Source organism: Apis florea, unplaced genomic scaffold (assembly GCF_048593485.1).
Source record: "Apis florea isolate Af1SG1 unplaced genomic scaffold, ASM4859348v1 contig_3367_pilon, whole genome shotgun sequence".
Lineage (NCBI taxonomy): Eukaryota > Metazoa > Arthropoda > Insecta > Hymenoptera > Apidae > Apis > Apis florea.
Genome location: NW_028256746.1, coordinates 1,150,191 through 1,171,065, shown reverse-complemented (window position 1 = coordinate 1,171,065; position 20,875 = coordinate 1,150,191). Strand labels below are relative to the sequence as shown.

Here is a 20,875-nt window from a genome sequence, read left to right as displayed (position 1 = left end):
GAAAGGAAGGAAGACAGAGGGAAACAAAGAAAGTCATCCACGCCATCCATCGCTCCGAATCATTGTTAAACTTTAACGTACGCAACGGTATTTTCAAGTTCTTTGTCTCTTGTTATAGTCGGTTAATTTTTTTATTTTACGTATCGATGAAAAGGATGATAACGTTTCTTCGACAAAAATCAAACGCTCCACTGAAGAATTTTAAGAATGTAATTCTAAACATTTTTTCGTCTCTCATAATTATTACGCCCTTCGTCGTATGTTTCAACGAGTAATCCGCCTGGAAATAACGATAAAAAGCGAAACTTTCGAACGGAATATATTTTCTATCTTTAATCGTATCGCGTTAAAATCACGCTTACGTTTTCATCGATCTCCACTACGAATCCCAAAACTTTCGACGGTTTCCGATCGATACGATTAGCCATTCCTCTTTCGTTGCGAATTCTATCGTGTAGTCTGAGCTATCGTCTAAGGCCGTGATTCATTTCAATTCGCTTCGAGTTTTGAGGACGAAGATTCCTCGAGAGGAATTTCCAAATTCGTACGAACTCTTTTTAAAATCAAGACGACCAACTTCGTTTCTTATCGCGCGATCCAATCGTTCTCCGCATTTTTTGTCGCTAATCAACAGAATCGACAGAAGAAGTGACAGAAAGATCAGAGCTTAACACCTCTGTGTCCCGTTTCAATAGTAATCAAACACATTTTGTTAGCAATTGTATCTACCTGTGTCTTTTGTCCATGCGATAACTTTACTTGTACCACGAAGTTTTAAAAGACGGAAAGGATTAAGACTCTGTTAAATTCAATTGGATACTGAGAATCAGGAACGGCACTTTGCTCGATAAACTACTTGCCCGATTTCCTTACACAACACTTAGCTCCCTCTAATTTGTTATTATTCCGCCATTGTTCGTTCTTTCGCTTCTCGCATTCGCGACGAATTTTCAAATCTGCCGCGGGAGAATTCCGTTGTAAAAACGGTTTTCGAATTTTTCGTGAGCACGAAAGGATAATATCATACGACGTATCATATTAATGTGATAATAGAAGATAATTGAAAACCCGTGTCCCTGTAAAATGCACTTTCCATGTATTTAAGACATTAGACGTTAGGTTAGACTCGTCTTCTTACTACGTTTTTACCACTGCGCCGTTGTCCGACATTGATTTTTATTATACACGAGAATCTCGACGCGACGTATTTCTCCTATCATTTTTTCGTACTTGTTGCATGTTACCGAGATATTTGCCTATTTTTATTACGGTGGGGGACAAAGGGTGCATTCTGTTTTGCCGTTTGTAACCGAGCTGCGTGATGAAACGTTGATCCAGGTGAAGTGATAAAATATGTAACAAAGACTCGTTCGTTTGGATAAATCATGTAAACAGCGTAAACGCGATATACCTCTCATGCTCAATGGGATCTCAGGATTTATCTGAACTATTTATACGCTTTACCTTTCCTTTTTTTCTTCTTCTTCTTCTTCTTTTTATGACTTTCAAACACGATATCCAATGGCTCGAAATATTGAAATTGATCTTCCTTCGTCGAAAAAATATTGCGAAAAAAGAAAAGAAAAGAAAAAAAGAAGCTTCGAACAGTTTTGGAACACGATATTTCGAGAACCCGTACAATCTAAATATCTAAAATTTTTAATTCGAAGTTGAAACGAAAATATTTCGAAGAGAAAAATACGTTGTATGCATTAATCGTCAGGTATCGGTCCCTTACTTTAATGGGATTGTTTCGAATATTAAAAAAAAGGAAAAAAAAAAAAAAAGAAGGAAAGTAGAAAGGAAGAGAGGGAGAAATAAAAAAAACATTTCTCGTAAAAAAATATGTAAAATCCACGTTCAAAGGGATATATATTTTTTTAGGAATCAATTTGAAATTTGTTAAAAATATCGCGTTATTTCGAAAAACACGGAATAATCGATGTAACGCGATACCCGCGGTGGAAATATTCCACGGAATATTCGCGTAATACACACGGAAGATAAAAACTGAAAAATATTCTACTTTCCGAATCGTACGAGCAAAATAAGGAACAAAGTCGTTCTACAATCTACGATTCTTTTTAACACGGATATCTTCACGGATGAAGAACGATATACATAGTGTCGTTTACGAAACAATCGAAAACAATTGAAACAAGAGAATCGATTATTCCCTACACCTATACCACCTCACCACCCATCGAAATTATCAAACTTGGGTTCAGAGAGGGGGAGAGGGAGCTCAGTTGTCGGTCCACGGGGGAAAGAAGAGGCAGGCCACGCGTTTAGAATGTTTCGAGAGACGAGAGGAGCCACTCGAAGAGGGAACGCATTCTGTAGGGTGGATGCTCGCGAAGAGGAGAGAAAGAGAGAGAGAGAGAGGTTCGTAAAGCCGGCTCGTGGCCCGGTTTCTCTCCTCTAGGTGAAGCTTGGCGCACGGATATACACGTGCTTTTCCGCGAGGAATGCGCGTCGCGCCGCTGGTCTCTCAAACCTTGCCGTCTCAACTATGGGCAAACTGCGTTTCACGCGGCTCACCGGCCTGGTGAAACGTTAAAAATTCACTCGAAGAAAGAGGAGAGAAAGAGAGGGGAGGTGTACGTACCTCCACTTCAGAAACCCGTGTATACGTACATCCAGTTACAATTCTCTTAAGCTTTTTTTTTTTTTTTTTTCACCCCGCTTTTTGTCCCCGTTTCTCATTCGAGACTCTCCCTCCCTCTCCTTTGAGCCACGCGAGCTAACTGTTGCGCGTTTCTTTTGTAATTAAATCTGGTGGAAACTACGTCGCGTTTTCAACAGTCAAGCACGGCTCATAATTCACTCGTGTTTGCCAATCTTTCTATTCTCTCGCCGCTTTGTTTGTTTCTTTCTTCCCCCCCCCCCCACCCCTCTCTCTCTTTCGTATGGCGTCTCCTCTCGAAGGATCGATCGTGACGACGATGGTTAAAAAATGGATCGATCCGAAACGTTTCTCTTCCATTCTCTCGAATGGAATATCCCATTTTCTCTAATTTCACTTTATTTCCTTGTCCTGCGAAGCAAAGGACGAACGAATCGGCAAAAGAAATATTTCATTCGCTCCACCCCATCCCACTCGTTCCCTTTATCACGAATTTTATTTTCATTTTCGATGCTTTTTCTTTCCCCCTTTTTTCTTTTTTTTTTTTTTTACAATTCCACCGTTTCCGCGTATTTTCAAATGTAGGGGAGGTGTATCGCGGGATCCAGTTCGCGGTGAAACGATCGAAGAACGATTTACATAAACCAGTTTCTTCACTTGTGATTTACTTTTTGGGTCAACTCCATTTCGGCTGCATCATTTTACGTAGAACATTGCGTCGAATAGAATATTCAAATTTCGCAATTGGTTCCCTCCCCCTCCTCCCCTCGGAATTTTGTTTCCCGTCAGAAATTTTCATTTTCGTCGCTCGGCCCCACGAAAGGAAAGAGGGGGAATTTTCATTCCAGCCCCGAAAAAACCCCTTTCTACGCACTCTTCCCTCTCCGCTCTTCGTACGTATGTACGTAGAAGTACGTGTGCGGAATTTTAAATCGCCGCAAAGTTAAAGTCTCTTCTACAGCGCGCGGAAAATGGCGCGGGTTTAAACGTGCGAAATATAGAGAGGGGAGGAGGAAAAGAAAGGAAGCATTTCCCTTCTATTTCAAGGGAGGGAAGGAAATCGCTATACTTAATAATAATTGTATTCGTCGCCCATGAGTATTTTATTCCCGCGCTCGTTGCATATTTTAATGCGACATTATATACGATTCTCGGAATTGCGTCGGGTAGACGGGCGCTTAACATGCGTGGAACGAGGACGGTGGGTCTGGAGGAAACGATTTATGAGGATCGATGTTGTATTATTGAAGCAATGGTTGATACGAGCCACACGGGATGCATACCTGATCGGGAAGCTTGGTTGTACAGGGTATCGCGTGAATCGCTTTTCGAATGGATTTTGCGGACAAATTACGGCCGATCTAATTGCGACCAATTGGTGTTTGAAATAAGATAGATTAAAAAGAAAAAGTGTTCTTTTCGAGTTTTAGTCTTCGTTGGTTAAGATTTCGTTGCGATTCCCCTCCGTTCGATCAGAATGTGAACAAGATGTGTAATCGCGTGCCGATTATTTATCGCGTGGAATATTAACAGAAATCCGCGAATCCTTTCCAGTGGCGTGGCACGTAACAGCGGTTCACCGCATTGCAAACCGCCGCTATTCGTGCGTTGCTCTTTCGACGTGTGCGCGAAAGGGACACGAGGGAAGCCGGTGAATTTCGAACAGCGCTCTATTAATCATTATGCGTTCGCCGACAGGCATTCGAACCAGGCCACGATATTTATACCTGCGGCAATCGCCCTTCAACGGGAAATGTAAAAATGTTTCAACATCCCCCTTCCTCCCTCCTTCAATCGTAAACATATTATCGGTGTTCACGAGCCGCTTCATCTTTTCTCACGAAGAGAAATTATATAAATTGATAATAATTGGGTTTAAAGGAACGATTTTGCGATAATCTTTCGCTTCGCGTATCCACAACGAATCAGACTTTTCTTTCTTACCTTTCTTCCAAGAGGCGCACACCTTATCGATGTATATGCCTACCCTAGTTTCCTTGTTACACGTGTGTGTATATAGCGAGAGCATAAATTGCGTCGAAAATCGAATAACGCGTCGAAGCGAATCTCTGTGGTTTTTCTGTGCCGATCGTATAATAAATAATAACAGCCGCGTATAGTGGATGGTGAATCTCTCTGTTTCTCGCTTTCGATAAAATGCGAAATTCACCGAAGAGAGGAACAGCAAACGGAGAGGACCTCATTTTTTCGCCCTTCTCGAGGGGGGTTGCGTCTGTGATACGTAATAAGATACAAGAGCATAATCGTACATCATACAAGTTGGTGAGTATTCCTCTTTCCTCCGATTCCAGAGCGGATAAAATCGGTAATCGGCTGCGTGGAAAGCCAAAGGAAGCACGGAATCTGGAAGGAGGAGAAGGTGGAAATTTGCTTAGCCAGGGAAAATTGAAAATCTCGAATGGGCCATCAACCAACTCCGAATGATTCTCCATAAATATGAGAGAAGTAATTGGGTGGAATTGGGCGGGGCAAAGGAAAAGGAAAAAAAAAAAAGAAAAGAAAAAAGGGGGAAGGTCGTTCCCAGAGGAAATTCCCTTTGTTTGGACGCGGCAGCCAATGCGTTTAAGGGTTTTCAGAAGTCGTACACAGCTTAACGCTTTTTATCCTTTCTCCACACTTTTTCTCGTTCTCGTCGAGAATCGTTTAAACCCGTCGTCGCACGCACGTGAATCGTCGTTGTGTGTGTGCGTGTTACACGGAATATCGGGCCAGTTTCCACCAACTTTTTGAACAAGGAATTGGAGAATTGTTGGAAAAAAACAGAGGAAAAATTGATTTTAATTCTTCTCCTATGCGCTGCTGTTATACTAATATTGGAATTAATTTTAGTACAATAAATTATTTGATGTTGTATGTTATTCATCGCGAAAAAGTTTCACCATTTCGTTTTCTTGACAATCTGACACTACACGTTATAATCTGAATATTAAAAATCGTAGAAATTATTTTCATTTATGAAGCTAGGATGATCATCTAAGATTGGAAGCTGAAGTATTTTCAAAATTATTAATTATTTCGATGTTAATATATCTGTAGTGTCGTTACTCCTGTTATTCAAACTGCTGAATATGAAATAAAATAATTTGTATATTGTATACAACTACGAAAAAAGAATGCAAACATTTCGTTGGTATTCGTGTTCTTCATAAATTAGCGCAAGAATATTTCAATTATTATCGTAACTATTAAACAAAATTATATTTATAAATTATCGTTACAGATCAATTGATTAACCTATTGATGAGAAATAAAAAAATTTTTACATTTATATTTTATATCGATACGTTACGATTCTCTGGACTTTATACACTAATGGATTAGTATATGCGACAAATATCACGATAGAAAGAAAAACGCGTGTGAAAATACACGTTTCCTTTCAAATTAACCAATCAGATCCGCACTCTTTCCGCGAAGATTCGGAAATATGAAAAATTGCGCGTATTCTTCGGCGAAACTCTTTATCGTCGTGATAAAATGCAATAACACGAGGAAGTATCGTTCGTGCTTACTCGGTAGAAATGTTTTTTCACGCTGTAGTCAATAACTCAGCGACTTGGAATAATTCAGGTCACCATGATTTAAAACTAGAAAAAATAGAACCGCTATCATTTGCGACCGGTCTATCTTAAGAATCAAGGAGAAAATTGTGAAATTTATGCGCCTCGTAGGCCAGCATAGAAAGAAAGAAAAGAAAGAAATTCGTCAGCCGTTCTCACGCGATACACAAATACAAAAGAAACTCTTTTCTATTCTAACCGTAAGAAACACAATTATAAATCTGAAATAATATACCATTTTAAAACTTCTAATGCAAAAATTCCATTTCTCTCTGTTGATTGGTTATGCAGTGGTGAACAATAAATAAGAAATATACCGATTTAGCTGAATGGATATATTTTGGTTATACGGTTATAGTGCACGTGTCGGGCTACAGAACGGTAGCTGAACAACTGACGATCGAAGACAAACAAAAGGATGCCAAGTACAGAATGGTGACACTGCTAGCAACGTTTAATAATAAAATTATAGATAAAATTTCAGTGAACTTTTATACTATCTGTGTAACACTATCGTTTTACTCGACTTGCGAACAAGGAGAGGAAGGAGATTCCCTGCTCAGACACGGAGAAAATCCGTGACAGGGCCCCGCGAGGCCGATCGAGGAAAGTAGCCCCGTGTCTCGTAAATTCGTTGCGATAGCATTTCCGTGACTTATTACCGCGGCAGGCGAGAAACGTCGGTGGTGGCGCTGCGACTAATGGTGTTGCGGTTGGAAAAATAAGAGGAAAGGCGAGTAAGGAAACGGCGCGCGATCGAGCCGTAATTTCGGACGACAACGGCTGCTCCACCCGCCGCCCTTCGTCATGCGAAAGTCCGAAACCTTACCGCCATTAAACGCGCTTATATATATATATATATATAAAAAGATAGCCGGGCGATGGTTGGCCAACCGCGCGTATCAATCACGATAATAGGACAATAAATATCGGACCGACAACCGGCTAAGGTCAAAAGTGCACCACCTTGCAATTTCTGCCCGAGTTGCCACCACCCTTCGACTAGCCATCGCGCCCGCAATATGTAATCGCGGCTCCCTATCGGGGCCTAAGCCTCGCATTATGGGGCGCCCGTTTCTTCGATATCGAGCACTTGACCATCCGATCGAGTCACCTTTATTACTGGCAATCTTTGCAAAAGTCGAATCAATCGTGTAAAACGCGCGTTGGAAATGAGGGCGAAACTAGTGGCGCCCTAGTGTAAACTTGGTCTTTCGTTATAAACTATAAAAGAAGGGGAGGAAGAAAAGGGAAGCTGGACTGACTATTAAAAGTTGCAAATTGCTGCAGACACACGCTGCGTTCGCCTAACTTAACTCCCTTACTCGCTCCTAGTCACCCGCTTGCTTACTTATTCCTTATCCTTTCCGCGCCGCAGTTTCCTCGCGTTGCATTACTTGTTCATGTTCTTTCCTCGTTGCATCTGGTGCAACTCCCTGGAAAGGTGTAAGCGACCAGGTAACTGCAAACTTTTGGATAACGAAACAACTATCTCTTTCTCTCTCTCTCTATGCTGTTATATTATTTTTCGCATTTGTTAAGGGCGAAAGTTTCGAAACGACCAGATCGAAGGGGAGGGGGGGAAACAGCTGGGCTGCAGTTCCACGATTATGAAACATCCTCCGCTCTTCATCCTTCATATATATATATATTGCATACGATTTGATCCGATTATCGACTTGCGTATAATTTTCGACGGAATCATCGAGATGAAATATTCATTGCACGGGATCGGCCGATATAAATATTGTACTCGTCCGTGTACACATCCGCGCGTTTATCTTTATGTCCTCCCCGTAATATTTACGTCCGCGTGAAAATTGTACGGATGTGCCGTACGTGTAGGATATCCACGTGTTTTTTTTCCTCCGCTCATTTGTTCTCGAAAAATTCGTTTCGAAATATACGTGTCGTAACCGTATTTCGTATCCTTGCCATCGACGACAACTCTTTGCTGTTGTCCTTTTATGACGAAGGAACAGGCCGAGATTTTCATCCTTCCTCCGAATAAATCGTGAACATTTCAAAGGGATCGGATCGGCGTTTCCTTTTTTTCCAATTTCATTTATCATCAACGGATGGGTATCAGTTTTGAGGAGATGGCCGTAAATTCTCCGCCTTTTTTGCTCTTTCGAGCACTGTTCAAACATTGATCTTTTGAAAGTACACGTTGGTCTCGAATAACGAAAGAGGATCGAGCGGGAAGTGATCCGCAAATTTTAGAAATTTCATTTTACCAACTTCGCGCAAAGATACCATCGTCGTATCGAAAAATTACTCGAAATTTGAACGATCGTAATATCTTGAAACGACTACAGCGCAATCTCTTAGAGAAGTTACGAAGTTATCCGGGATTTATCGGCCGTATGAACGAATTCCGTTCGCGCAAACGCAGCGCAAAAATGACAAACAACACGCGATAAACCCGTCGCATTACACATCAATTATCGTGCCCCTCTCCCCGCGCCTCGATCATTGTCGTTTTCTTTCCAATTGAGCATCGGTGTATCGCGATTGTAACGGGCTAATAAAGCAAATGAAACGCGCATCGTTGCCCCCGTATTCCAGTGTTCCAATAAACGGCATCAACGGCATTTATTTTACCAGTTAGTTGCGGCTTTTCATCTCTCTTCCCGCCGACGCATCCCCATAAAGCATTTTCCAACATGCGCCGCATTCGAACAAAGCGCTCGTGTCCATCCAAGTAAACCGGTTTATCGGACTGTATAGTATTTTGCTTACGTGCGCAAATTTCGCAATTCGGTTTAATCATCGCTTGATTACCGGATACCGTGGTAATTAACATCCCTTCCAGCTAATAAATAAACAATAATGGTTCCTAGCTTTCTAGAGGAGAATTTTCGACGAGGAAGACGAAGAGGAGGAAGAGAAAGAAACGTTAACGATTCGATATCGTTAGGGAGGGCGCCATTGTACCGAATTAACGCTGCGATACGTATCGCCCGTACGGATGACACCATTTTTCCATTAAGTCTGTCCACAGTGGAAAGAAGCGAGGCTCCACTCTTCCAACGCCTCCCTTAATAAACCCTCCTCCGGATTAATTATCCGGCCGGAACTGTACCCTGCTATAGTCGTAAATTCTAAGCAACGTTTTACATACATATACGCCCTGTTCCCCAACTTTGGCTGATGAAATCTCGTCTTTTCAACTTGCACTTGCGCTTGCTACTCGGTGTAATGACGCATTCTTGTTAATAATTCACTCGTGTAACCGCGATTCTCCCACGGTGCACGTACACCTGGAATATACAAGCGGCCAGGGATTTAGTTTATGCTCGAGCGAATTGATACATCGATCGAATTAATACCCGACACGAGAGGTAGGAAAAGGAATATAATGGAAGGAGGGGGAAAAAGGTTAATCGATCGAATTGTTCGCGATGATTTTGCGGATCGTTAAGTTGTTTTGTTTTCCAAACTCTAATCTCGAATCCATGAAATATATATTTGTACGTGTATATAGGATATTATGGGATCAGCCGGATTACGAAATGTATATTAATGACGAGTAATTAAAACAATGAACACGATAATAATAATTTCACGAGTGGTCGTATATATACCTATTTTGATAAATACGTTCATTTTGTAATGATGTTACGTATATTTTACGCTTCGCTCCTATTAATAATAGGATAAATTGGTAATCCCCCGATATAAACACATTTCGGATACTCGTGCGTGTATTCGAAAAATTGACTCCCGCGTCGAGGATTTCAAGAGCGGCGAAGGAAATACGACGAGAAATCTTTTCCGATCTGCACTTTTTCTCCATCTTGTTTCCTCGAGATGACTTTTACTATCTATGGAATATCGACGACGATGAAGGATACATCGCGATGCATCTAAAGAATCTAGTTTATGGCGTGTGTTAAGGATAGGCGACACGTCCTATTTCCGCGAATCGCCGTCGTATATCACGTATATCCATCCCTTTTCGAGGGCTAACTATAGGCGATAATCTATAAACGAAATTATACTCGTCGTTCGGGAGAAAATCTAGAATCCGTCGTGGAGGAACACGTCGTGCTTTATCAGCTGAAACGTTTCAACGCGTGCGAGAGGTATAAATTCGATCTATTCTTTGTCCTTCTGCTTCCTCGAAATAACTTTCCTCTTTTACTGCCATCTTTTTACGCCTGCGATTCACGTGAAACGTTATCCCGACGTGGATGTTTCGCGACCAGCGTTCAACGTTAAATTTCCCTGAAAGATGAACAATTTTCGTCGTTTCTTTTATGCGTAACGAGTACGTATTGTTTATTGTTTCAGGAGATGAAAGTTAATTGGGCCACGTCTCCGGGAAACCAACCAAAGCAAGACACCAGCAGTAAGTATCGTGTAACGTATATTTCGTTATGTTGGTAACACGTTTTTTCTATCGGGTCGTGTGATTTTAAGGAGATCAGAAACGATTCTATCAAGCGATACGAATCATTTCTAACGCTGTAAAATATTTTATCAACCAATTGGCCCGTGGCCAATACAAACAGGCCCTGTAATTTATCCTTCTTTGTTACGATATCCAATTCATCGAGACTTTATTGAATGGACAATGTACTTACGTACTTCAATTTCATCGTTATACTCACTCTCGATATCACGATCACGTCACGTTTTAACATAATAATCGAACTTGTGAATTTTTTCCCGAATCACGAGTAAATGTGGAATAATTTTTAATTCTTACACTTTTTTTTACATCCGCGTAAATGAACCCGTACACGGATAAAAAAGAAATAAAGAGAAATTAATTTGCATATTGCGGCTAATTCTTCGCGGTATAAATTATACGTTTATAGCCTCGGAAAGTTCAAAAGTTATCAAAGGAGTCTAAACATCTTATCGTCTTTTAAATCCCCTCCTTCGTTTTCTTTTTTTTTTAGATCGTCCTTATTTCAACGTTAATTATAACGTTAATAACAATTGAATGGAATTATATATCACGATTTCTTCCATCTTCGTTTCGAGAACTTTTTCCTGAAAATCACGTTGACGTTCGTATAAACGAAATTCGTATTATCATTAGGGAACGAAAGTGGTCGCAAAGTGTAATTGTTCTTAGAGAAATATCCATCTCGCTTTCCCCTGGAACGATGATTTAAAGGGCGAGTTATCAGGTGGAATTGGGCGGAGCAGGTATCCATGTGAATCGGAGAAATTACGGCGTACGAACTCGAGGTAACAGTTTCACGTATTCGTGCTATAATTTCTGCGCATAAGAGCTGTCCGGTACAGGAGGGGTAGTTAGGCATTAAACGTACGTCACTTGGTAAGCTCTTTCGCTCTCTGTTTCCCTACCTTGGAGAACGGGGGGACGTCGTAACTACTTCCTTTCCGTGTATGGATTTTCGTTGCCTGTGCTTACGAAAGAAAAAAAAGAAAAGAAAAGAAAAATTAATACGATCCTACATTGCCCGAATATCTTTCAGCGCGATCCGGTTCGAAGTTACCCTCTCGAATAACTCTGCTTTATTCCTCCGTGTTTTATTACGCGATACGGTTCCAAATCCTTCTACTTTCACCCCGAGTTATTGAAAACTATTAAACGGCGGATTGTTCGGCGGTGTAAAATATTTCTTTTGATTCTCAGCCCGAGATCATAACCGTTCGCGCGAGAATTCTCTCCTCTCGCTTCGTTCGCTTTTCCCATTTCCCCTCTTCTCTTTCCAATTCGTTCAAAACGTTGATGTCTCGTTTAATTCCCGCCTTTTGTGCGTGCACAAAACACGGGAAAAATTTCATTATGCAGCAAGTACTTTCAATTAACCGGGAAAACTTATTATAATTTAATATACGCCCGTCCCTTCCATTTGGCTAATTACGTTTGCAAAATAGTAGCGGATCGCGTTTACTTATTTCGTTCCGGATGATTCGATCTGGATCGGTGTTAATGTAACGAGTAAAATACGCTCAAACTTTTCAACGTTCGAGGGAAGGGAAAAGTTACACATTAAAAGATAATTGTTATCGAAATATTATCCTACAAGTTTCACGAAAAAGTCTCCCGTTTGAAACGAAACGGGGGTGTTTATACAACGTGATACGTGATTAACGTGACGAAGGTGTGTATATAGAAAATTATATTTCGCATTACAGGCTGATTTAATTTAATTAAATTCGTTCTTTTCGCGAATCTCTAATAATAATAAAATTTGAGATGTATTTAATTTCTCGAAATTTCTCGTATTCCGATCAAAATTTGATCGAATGACTTGAAATTACAACGTCGATCGTATATTTATAGAAACTTGTCACACTTCTTTCCATAAATCGAACTAAATTTACCAAAATATTGGACGCATCAACCGTCGATGATCGCATAAATAACAGGGAGAGAAGAAGTTTCGCTTATCGTACCTGGGATGAAGGTCGAGGAGAACACGCGTGTCCCTTTCCTTTATTACGCACGTACACGAAACACTTGGGAGGGATAAGAGGGGGGGAGATGTGCGTGTGTTTGAAATTCAGCGAGGGGTGGCGGCAATAATTTAACTCAGTCTGAAATTCCTCTTTTTATAGACTTGTAAAACCGTGACAGGCACATGGGACCCGATGTGCCTCCACCCATTCCTCGCTCTTTCCCATCCCCTTGTTACCCCCTCTGAAGCTGTTACACTCTACCTTCTCTCTCTCTCTCTCTCTCTCTCTGATCTCTCGAAGCCGCGCCACACCTCCCCGCGGACAAATGCAAAACTAAAACGCGCCTCCCCTTCACCTTTCTCCCCCCTCGTGTAAATACGGAACTGCAGCGGTCGTTGAACGAGCACACTTTTTCTCCGCACACGATCGCGGTTAGGGAGAGCCGCCTCTGCGTTGCGGCCACGATCGAGAAAATGCCCAGGCTTCCTTTACTTTTCCCGTGAAAATGGGACGAAAGTGCACCTGCGCAACTGCGCCTCGTTTCGTTCGAGACGAGGAACGAGCCTACGAAATCCAGTGACGCGAGTTTATTTACAGGGTTTAAGTTTGCGGTTGTATCGTTGCCGATCGTTTGCCTGCCTGAGAAGTGTATTATACACTCGAGAAGAAGGACAAGAGAGGAGGAGATTATCCGCTCTATAACGTTTCGTTGACTGTCACGTGTAAATTCAAAATAGGTTATTCGTATACAATCGTTAGAAAATATGTTAGAATATACTGTGAATTTTCAGAACAATAAGGTAACGTTGGAAAGAAAAACGCGTGTGAAAATAGGCGTTTCCGATCAGATCCGCACTTCTTCCACCTTGTTTCCACCGGAGTGAAAAGCAGAGTGCGCGCGGGATTAAGAGAAAAGAGAAATTCGATGAGCGTAGCGCAAAGTACCCGGCCACAATTTCGATGTTTCAGGCATCGTTTCGTATCGCAAATGGTATCGTATCGCGGACAATTAGGAAGATTTTCTAGGAGGAAATCGAAGGGGGACGTTAACCAGCGAATTACCAGTGGCGGTATATGGATACCGCGTTCCAACTTGCCTCCTAGGATGACGACTTCGAAATGGTGGTCGTTTACGAGCGGTCGTAATGTATGCCTGGGGAATTCTCTGCCCCGGCCAGGAGGAATATTATCCAAAGACAATGGGTGCAAGTATAATACGTAATGAGAGGAGATTTCGACAGTTACATCGAGGCGGGAGGAAAAGCTTTCGGACTTTTATGGTTTTAAATCTTCCTCGTAATACGCGTCATAAAGGGATAAAAATTTTATGGCGCCTTGTAACGTGTAATCGGGATTTACGTGCCGAGCACGATGGGATATATGCCGCTAAGATCCGTAAAATATCAGCAACTTCTAACGTTCCGATTACCAGATTTCGTTTCGATGAGTTAGTTAAGAATAATTTATTGTCGCAAAGCGTCGAATAAATTGCCATTTTTGTTGGTCGGAAGAAAAACGATACATTTCCGAAACTATAATATTCTTATTCAAAATACGAGCCATTGGGTTTAACCATCTTTTCACAACGAGATTCCAATCTATATAAAACTCGTACTTTAATTTTTTAAAAACATTTGGTTGGTGAGTTAATAATAGATGAGTTAAGATTTAATATCTCAATTCGACCAATTTTTGTAGAGTGGTTTGTGATGTATGCGGTTGCGATGCAGAACAATCGACTGATTGTTTCTTAATCAATTTCTTGGAAGTAGGATACTGCTGTTGTTCTATCTCTTCTTGATCTTCCTTTTTCAATTTTTTCACTTTATCCATTGCACCCAAACGTCTGAAAACTGTCACATTCGAGACAAGATGTCTAACTCTGCTTCCACTTTGGCCTTCAATTTATCTTCGTTTAATCTGGATTTCGATCTACTCTGGACTCATTTTCAAAAGATTCTGCTAAATTTTTGAAACCACCAGTCCTCTCATCGATAGAATCCTGTTCGAAAGCTAACGCAATATTTCGATACTCAGTTTAAATTTATTCGCCTCTCAAAAAAAAACAGTTGAACCAATACCGCAAAGGAAATATAAAAGGACAACGCTAAGCGAAATATAGTCAACTTCACAAGCCACAGTTGATCGCCATTTATCCTAAAATTTCACAACCTAACACGAGCGAATGATCGATTACAGTATCATTTTTGAAACGTGGGTAAAATACAATTTTATTCGAAATTAACTCTGCATACGTTCAAAAAAAGAGCACAGTTTCTTCAGTTACGATTTGATAAAATAGGTACCGTCACTATTATTATTATTATTATTATTCGAAAAGACAGAAAGTTTAGGAAAGAAGAGATCGACGAAGAGAAGGAATTCTCGGTTTTCCATTTTCCCTGGTGGATCGCGCGCATGAGGGAGGAAAGGTGGCGAGCGGGAACTGGATCGAGGAGGAGGGGTGGAAGGGGAAGAAAGCGGATTGGAAGATCGCGGCACGGAGCCGGATTGAGCTTGGCTGCCTAGACCACGCGTAATCGCGCATCGTTTTTCCTGCATTATGAATCGCGGCAGGGGATAATCGTGGCAGTATTTACGAAGCTTTTCGGCACAAAGGGGTTACACCGCGTGTCCCACTCCCGTATTCCGTTTATCTCTGGCAAAACGTTTAGACCATGAGCCGCACGCCTTTGCTGTTTATACGCATTACTGGAGCTGTTATCGTTATTAACAAAACACAACCTGTCTTTCCTCGCGTCTCTCGTTTTCACGTCACGCGCAAACCCCCCTCCCTTCGTCCACCGTTTCATCCTCCTCTGTCCAACCAGCATCGTGTGTATACAGGGTGTCCCCCTCCGTGCGTAAATATAAGTACGTTGTCCGCAAATATTTTGTAAAAAAAAGTTGTAATAAGAAAAATCGCATTTTCGTTTATCGTCAATGTACGCGGTTCCAATTGAAGAATGGTTCGTGGTGATATCGTTCAAACGTAAAATTCAAGAACCCATGGAAAGGATCAATAGCGCGATTCGTTGAATTAAAGCAAGATAAAGATGAGATTCGAAGAGCGATAAATTCAGTTGATGTCGAGCTTGAAAAACTCAGCTTTCAAACTTCTTTTCAACGTAATAAAGACGTAATCTGTGCAACATTGCTCTCCTGTTTTTTCACTCGTAGAGCACGCATGATACTAGTTGGACACGTTCAGGACACCCTGTATGCACACGCACATCTTGCCGGCCGAGCTTTCTCGTTCCGACCACGCGCCTTTTTCCACCCCCTTCCGACAAAAGCCATCTCCTCATCCCTGGGCGCGGTACTTAAATTTAATGACTCGCGAAAGAGCAGGAAATTTCGCGAGTCGTGTTTCTTTATTAATGTATGCGTACGTGGGAATAATGTAAAGGTTTGAAGCGAGCCGCGCCCCACCTCGCGAGCACAAATATTTTTCGCTAATTCGCGTCATTAGTTCTCGCGCTCGTGTAATTTTTACGCTTTTCCACTCCTCCTCTTTCGCCCTCTCTTCCTTCCTTTGTCGCATCCATTTAACTCCTTGCTTTACGATTTAAGTTCCGATAACGCGTGCCTCGAACAACGAGAACGTCGGTCACGGCTTGTTCATCGTTCATATCATCTTCTACTATTTAAAATATCTATCAAATTATTTTTTGCGATGTTCGAAGAACTTTCATCGATAAAGCTTAATATTCTTTTCGATGATACTTTTAAGGGTATTTTAATATTTTTCGAGAGAATATTGTGGATGCAAGAAGATTACTAAGTGTTTGTTCGATCCGCGTCGTACCACGTCTCTCATTTGTAGGGTTAAAACGAAGATTGAACGAAGAGGAATCATGGATGGAATATCGGTGATTACGAATTAATTTTTGAAACAAAACGGGACAATTCGTTCCGCGCGATAATAATTTTGTTTCCAATTTCGTCGATGAGGAGACCGACAACGTAATCGCGGGTTTATCGTGGGTGTAAATAATAACGGTGGAGAAACGATTAATGTTAACTAATACGTGAGCGTATATACACGCGACCAACACGCAGAAAACGCAAATGTAAATGGTTGGATTATCCCTTGACGAAATAATCGAGACGGGAGAAATGAATATCCCGATACCATAAATATCCTCGTGACGAAGTTTTCACTTGCTTTCCAATTTTCTCCCAATTGCGATTGGAAAGCTATCAGACCGATGGATCGACCCAAATTCCTAGAATCGTCCCTCTCCCCTAGATACATCATCCCCTCCCTTGCTGTCTAAACGCAACAGAAACACTTTTCTCTCTTTCTCGAGACGATGAAAAATCCAATGTTCGATCCACCTAAGAAATTAAGTGGGTCCATTAATAGCCGGAGGCATGGTGCACAGGTGCGTGACGTTTCGCGGAACACAACCCTTCCCTTCCGTTCAACCGTGGAGAACAGACACGATCGGTTCGACGGGCCGAGAGAATAGGATCGGGCGGCGTGTACAAGTGCATCGCGCTGCATCGTGGATTCCCTTTGTCCTCGAGGTTGTAGCGAAACCGAGGTTGGCGCGTGTGTCCCGCCAGGACTCGAGGACACGTCCCTCTCTCGGTGGACGGGTATCGGGCGTCGTACGGTGTTACGGCCGCGCTGCGGAACGAAAGCACTGCGGACGGACGCATTTGCGGACGGAGGGGCGAGGGAATCGGTAAACCTCGACCATCGCCCTGTACGACCAGCCCTCCCAGGCTTATGTCACTTACCTCCTCTCTCTCTCTCTCTCTCTCTCTCTCTCGACATCGACATCGACGCTCGATTTTGTCCCGCGATTTTCGAGCTCGAGATTACGCGCCCCGCAATTTATCGCTCGAATTTGTTACTCGAATCGACGAGGGGAGAGAGAGGAGTGTGCCGCGCGAATAGAAAATTTCGTTTCGTCCGGCCGGGGTCGTTATACACCCCGCCCAAAACTTTTTTTTCGAAACGTTGCCGGCTCGTCGCGCGCGTTTTCGCGAGATTGGACTGTGATTTTTCCCTCCCCTCCTGATCCCGCTCGATCGAAACCGAGCGCGGGTAACGCGGGATTGGATAGGAGAGAGAGAAAAGCGCAAATATTGTTTTTTAATATTGCGTCCAAGTGTCGGCCGACTTTCGGCCCCCGGAGAATGGATTTCGGTGCGCGCGGCAAGGCGAAAGCCCGTTTTTTTCGCGAGAAGATGGCGCGAAACGTGATAAAAGGATCTTCTATTGCCGCGTCGATCTCGATTCTACGTAATAGACGCGATTGTCTTGTGAGATGTATGTATGAGATATGAATGGAGGACAAAGATTTCATCCCCGTTTTCTCAACTTGAAAATCGTGTATGGTTGCGTATAATTAGAGGGCAGAGTGAGAGGTACATTGAAGCATATAGCGTGATTACGTACGTGGTGGCAAGATATCAGGGAACAAAGTGTGGGTGGTGATGATTACGGGTAGAAAACACGGGAAGTGCGATTATTACGTTTGTCCATCGGGTTATGCACGGGGAACAATCAGATGGTGGTGCAATTTTTATCTCGAACTCGCGGCCGACAAAGAGAATCCGGGCGCGGAGAGGGAAAAAATTCGTTATTTGCCGCGATGGACTCGGGGCGCTTTAAGGATTATTTTCACGTGCGGGCATCGGTGTTTCGTTGATGGAAGGATACGCGCTTTAATCAAGTTAATGCAGCCCACCTCCGCGCCCAGAACCGACCGAACTTTGCCTCTGCACGGCTTGTCTCGCCACGGCTTGTCCATGCGCGTGCACACACGCACACGTGTACGGAGAGGGAGGGTGACTTTTATGGAACGTTACACACTTTGGAAACGTGTGTGGGAATGCGTGGCAAGCGGAAGCTCGAGCCGATTCTTACGAGCACGTTTCTCGCAGATTGGCTCCGGGAAAAATGGTGCGCGGGTCAATTTGGGAACCGCTTTTTCGATACGATTCCCCGGGAAAACAGGAGTATTTTCGACGATTATTCGGTTATCGAGCGGCCGGCCCGATTCTCCTACATTTTCTTGCGTCTTCGTAATTTACTTTTCGCGCGCAAAAATTCATCAGATTTCGTATTGAAATCTTATCCGAATTGAACTTTCGATCGATTATTTTTAACATATTCGTTAGACGGTTCGTTCTTTTGCGCTTCAATGAATCTCCGGCAGCAATATATTTGTGTTTGATTTTTTTAAAATATCGCTTCACGAGTAGATTCCTAAGCCCTTTACGTGTAATCTTATAAAGCGTGGAATAATATACTATCGAATGGTTAGATTCTTTTTATCTGAAATTGGACCGTGATCTATATTTTCGGCGTTGGTCCGAAGTTTGACGATCAGCGGGGATAGAAATATTATTTTCCAAGTTTTGCAAGCATGGAATAATACGTGAAATTAGTTCGAACGAAGATGAGTTTGATTTTTCCTTATTAAATAACGAAATCATTTCTATTCGTTATGAAATTGACGATAGAGAGAAGGAAAATAAGAGATGTGATATAAAAAGATGAAGAATATAAGACAATGAATGTTTGACATTTTATCGCGATACTTGTCTCGACGAATCGAGAGGATGCATCTTGATAATCACATTATTACTAAAATATCGCACGAAACAACAATATATAGATCGTTCGATATTCGACAAATTCTCTTTCTTTATACGTAAAGATACGTAAAATATTAAGATACAAAAATTGTATACCTTAACTTGTTTGTGAAAATCATTTTAAATTACCTAAGAAATTCACCGAACGAGAAATCGCGTGAATTCGTTGGTTCGAGCGAAAAAGCGTGCCCTAGAAGAAATTATTAATCCAAAGAAACTCGAAATCTCGCAAATAATAAAAAGATTGAACAAATTAGATTCGTTGAACGAAACATCACTCGAACTGTTTGCAAGATTGTTTTGGTAATTGCAATCTTGTCTCCCGTCCAGATTGAAAAATCATCCTCATTTTCGCAGTTAACGAAGGGCGAAAGGAACGACCGTGCTTCTTCTCCCCCGTGCTGGGTTGAAAAACACGGAAGATGAACTGACCGAACGTTAAGAGTTCTCCGGAGAGAAGGCAGGGGGGAGGCGGTCAACACAGGGCGGGATAAGAGCGCGGTATCGAACAGTGAGAATCACTGGGATCCCCTGTGTGCGATAACTCAGGTAGCGCGAATAAGCCGACCTCTCTTTGCCGGAGCCATTTATGCGACAACACACCGCTTCCAACTCTTCCCTCCTCCTCCTCCTCTCTCGAACACGCGCGCGTTCTGCATGGACGCCGATTTAACATCGTATCGTTTTACTGCGCTCGTTAAACGGGCGGTGGATACGCGGAAGCCACTGTACGCGATATTTCTGATTCCACGAATGCGAACGTTTCCGTCCACGTTCTCCCGTGGAAACTGTCCGCATCCCAACAAATATACCTATTTTTTATTTTTATCCTTTCTCGTGCAGAGGATCCTCTTTCCCCGACACGATCCCGTCGTTTTCGCGAAATGAAATTCGATTGTGTGCCTCTTCCTTTCTTTTTTTTTTTTTTTTTTTTCACGTGTTCTTCGAGCGACGTATTTTTCATCCGTCAAAAGTTCTCGCGATGAAAAAAAAAAAAAAAGGAGCACATCACCGAGAGGGGAGAAAAGCGAAATTTAGTTTATCATCGGTCTGGTCTCGTGGACCGATTAAAATTGCGTTCTCGCGGCTACGATCGAGGCGATAATCGAATATCAATCGGTCGACGTGCTTTTCAACAGAGGAGGAGGATGGAGTGAGTTTTCTTTATAAAACTGGCCGCTCCGTGTCACGCTCGATCGCCTCGAGATTCTTCGATTTCGCGAGGCGATTTTGAAAATCGCGCAACCCTGGAAAAAAAGAGCGAAAGAGCGGGACGATCAACGGGGGAGAATGAAATATCGCGTTAACGAAGGAAATGAATCACGTCGCCGTATATCTAGCCGGGTAATTTTAAAATGCAATGAAATTCAGCTCGGGGAATCGCCTTATCCTTGGGAGGGAAATTATTTTGTCGCCTGTGACGCGTGGCCAAGGGGGAAGAAAGAGAATAAAGAGGTTGGTTGCCAGGTTGATATGAGAAACGGAGTTTATGGCGGTTGTAAAGATTACAACCCGCGAAGGGTACAACACGCCGTTGTACACCTGGCGAATTTTTGTCCCCTTTCCTTTTTCTCCTCTTCCATCTTTCAACCTTTCCTTTTTTTTTCTTTTTCATTCTTTAGTTTTAAATCGCCTCCTCTTCTCGAACCGTCATTCCATCATT

The 20,875-nt window shown here is 42.3% G+C and overlaps 1 protein-coding gene across 3 annotated transcripts in view; it reads left to right on the top strand.

Annotated features, from left to right (window-relative positions):
* Nucleotides 1–20,875, top strand: part of LOC100872064 (nucleolysin TIAR) — a 446,485-nt gene that overhangs the window by 177,642 nt on the left and 247,968 nt on the right. For all 3 annotated transcript variants that reach the window (XM_086911790.1, XM_086911781.1, XM_086911784.1), the window contains one exon: nucleotides 10,504–10,561. In XM_086911790.1, coding sequence (XP_086767916.1) covers nucleotides 10,507–10,561 — 55 coding nt within the window. In that variant the 5' untranslated portion in view covers nucleotides 10,504–10,506. The remainder of the gene's footprint in view (nucleotides 1–10,503; nucleotides 10,562–20,875) is intronic.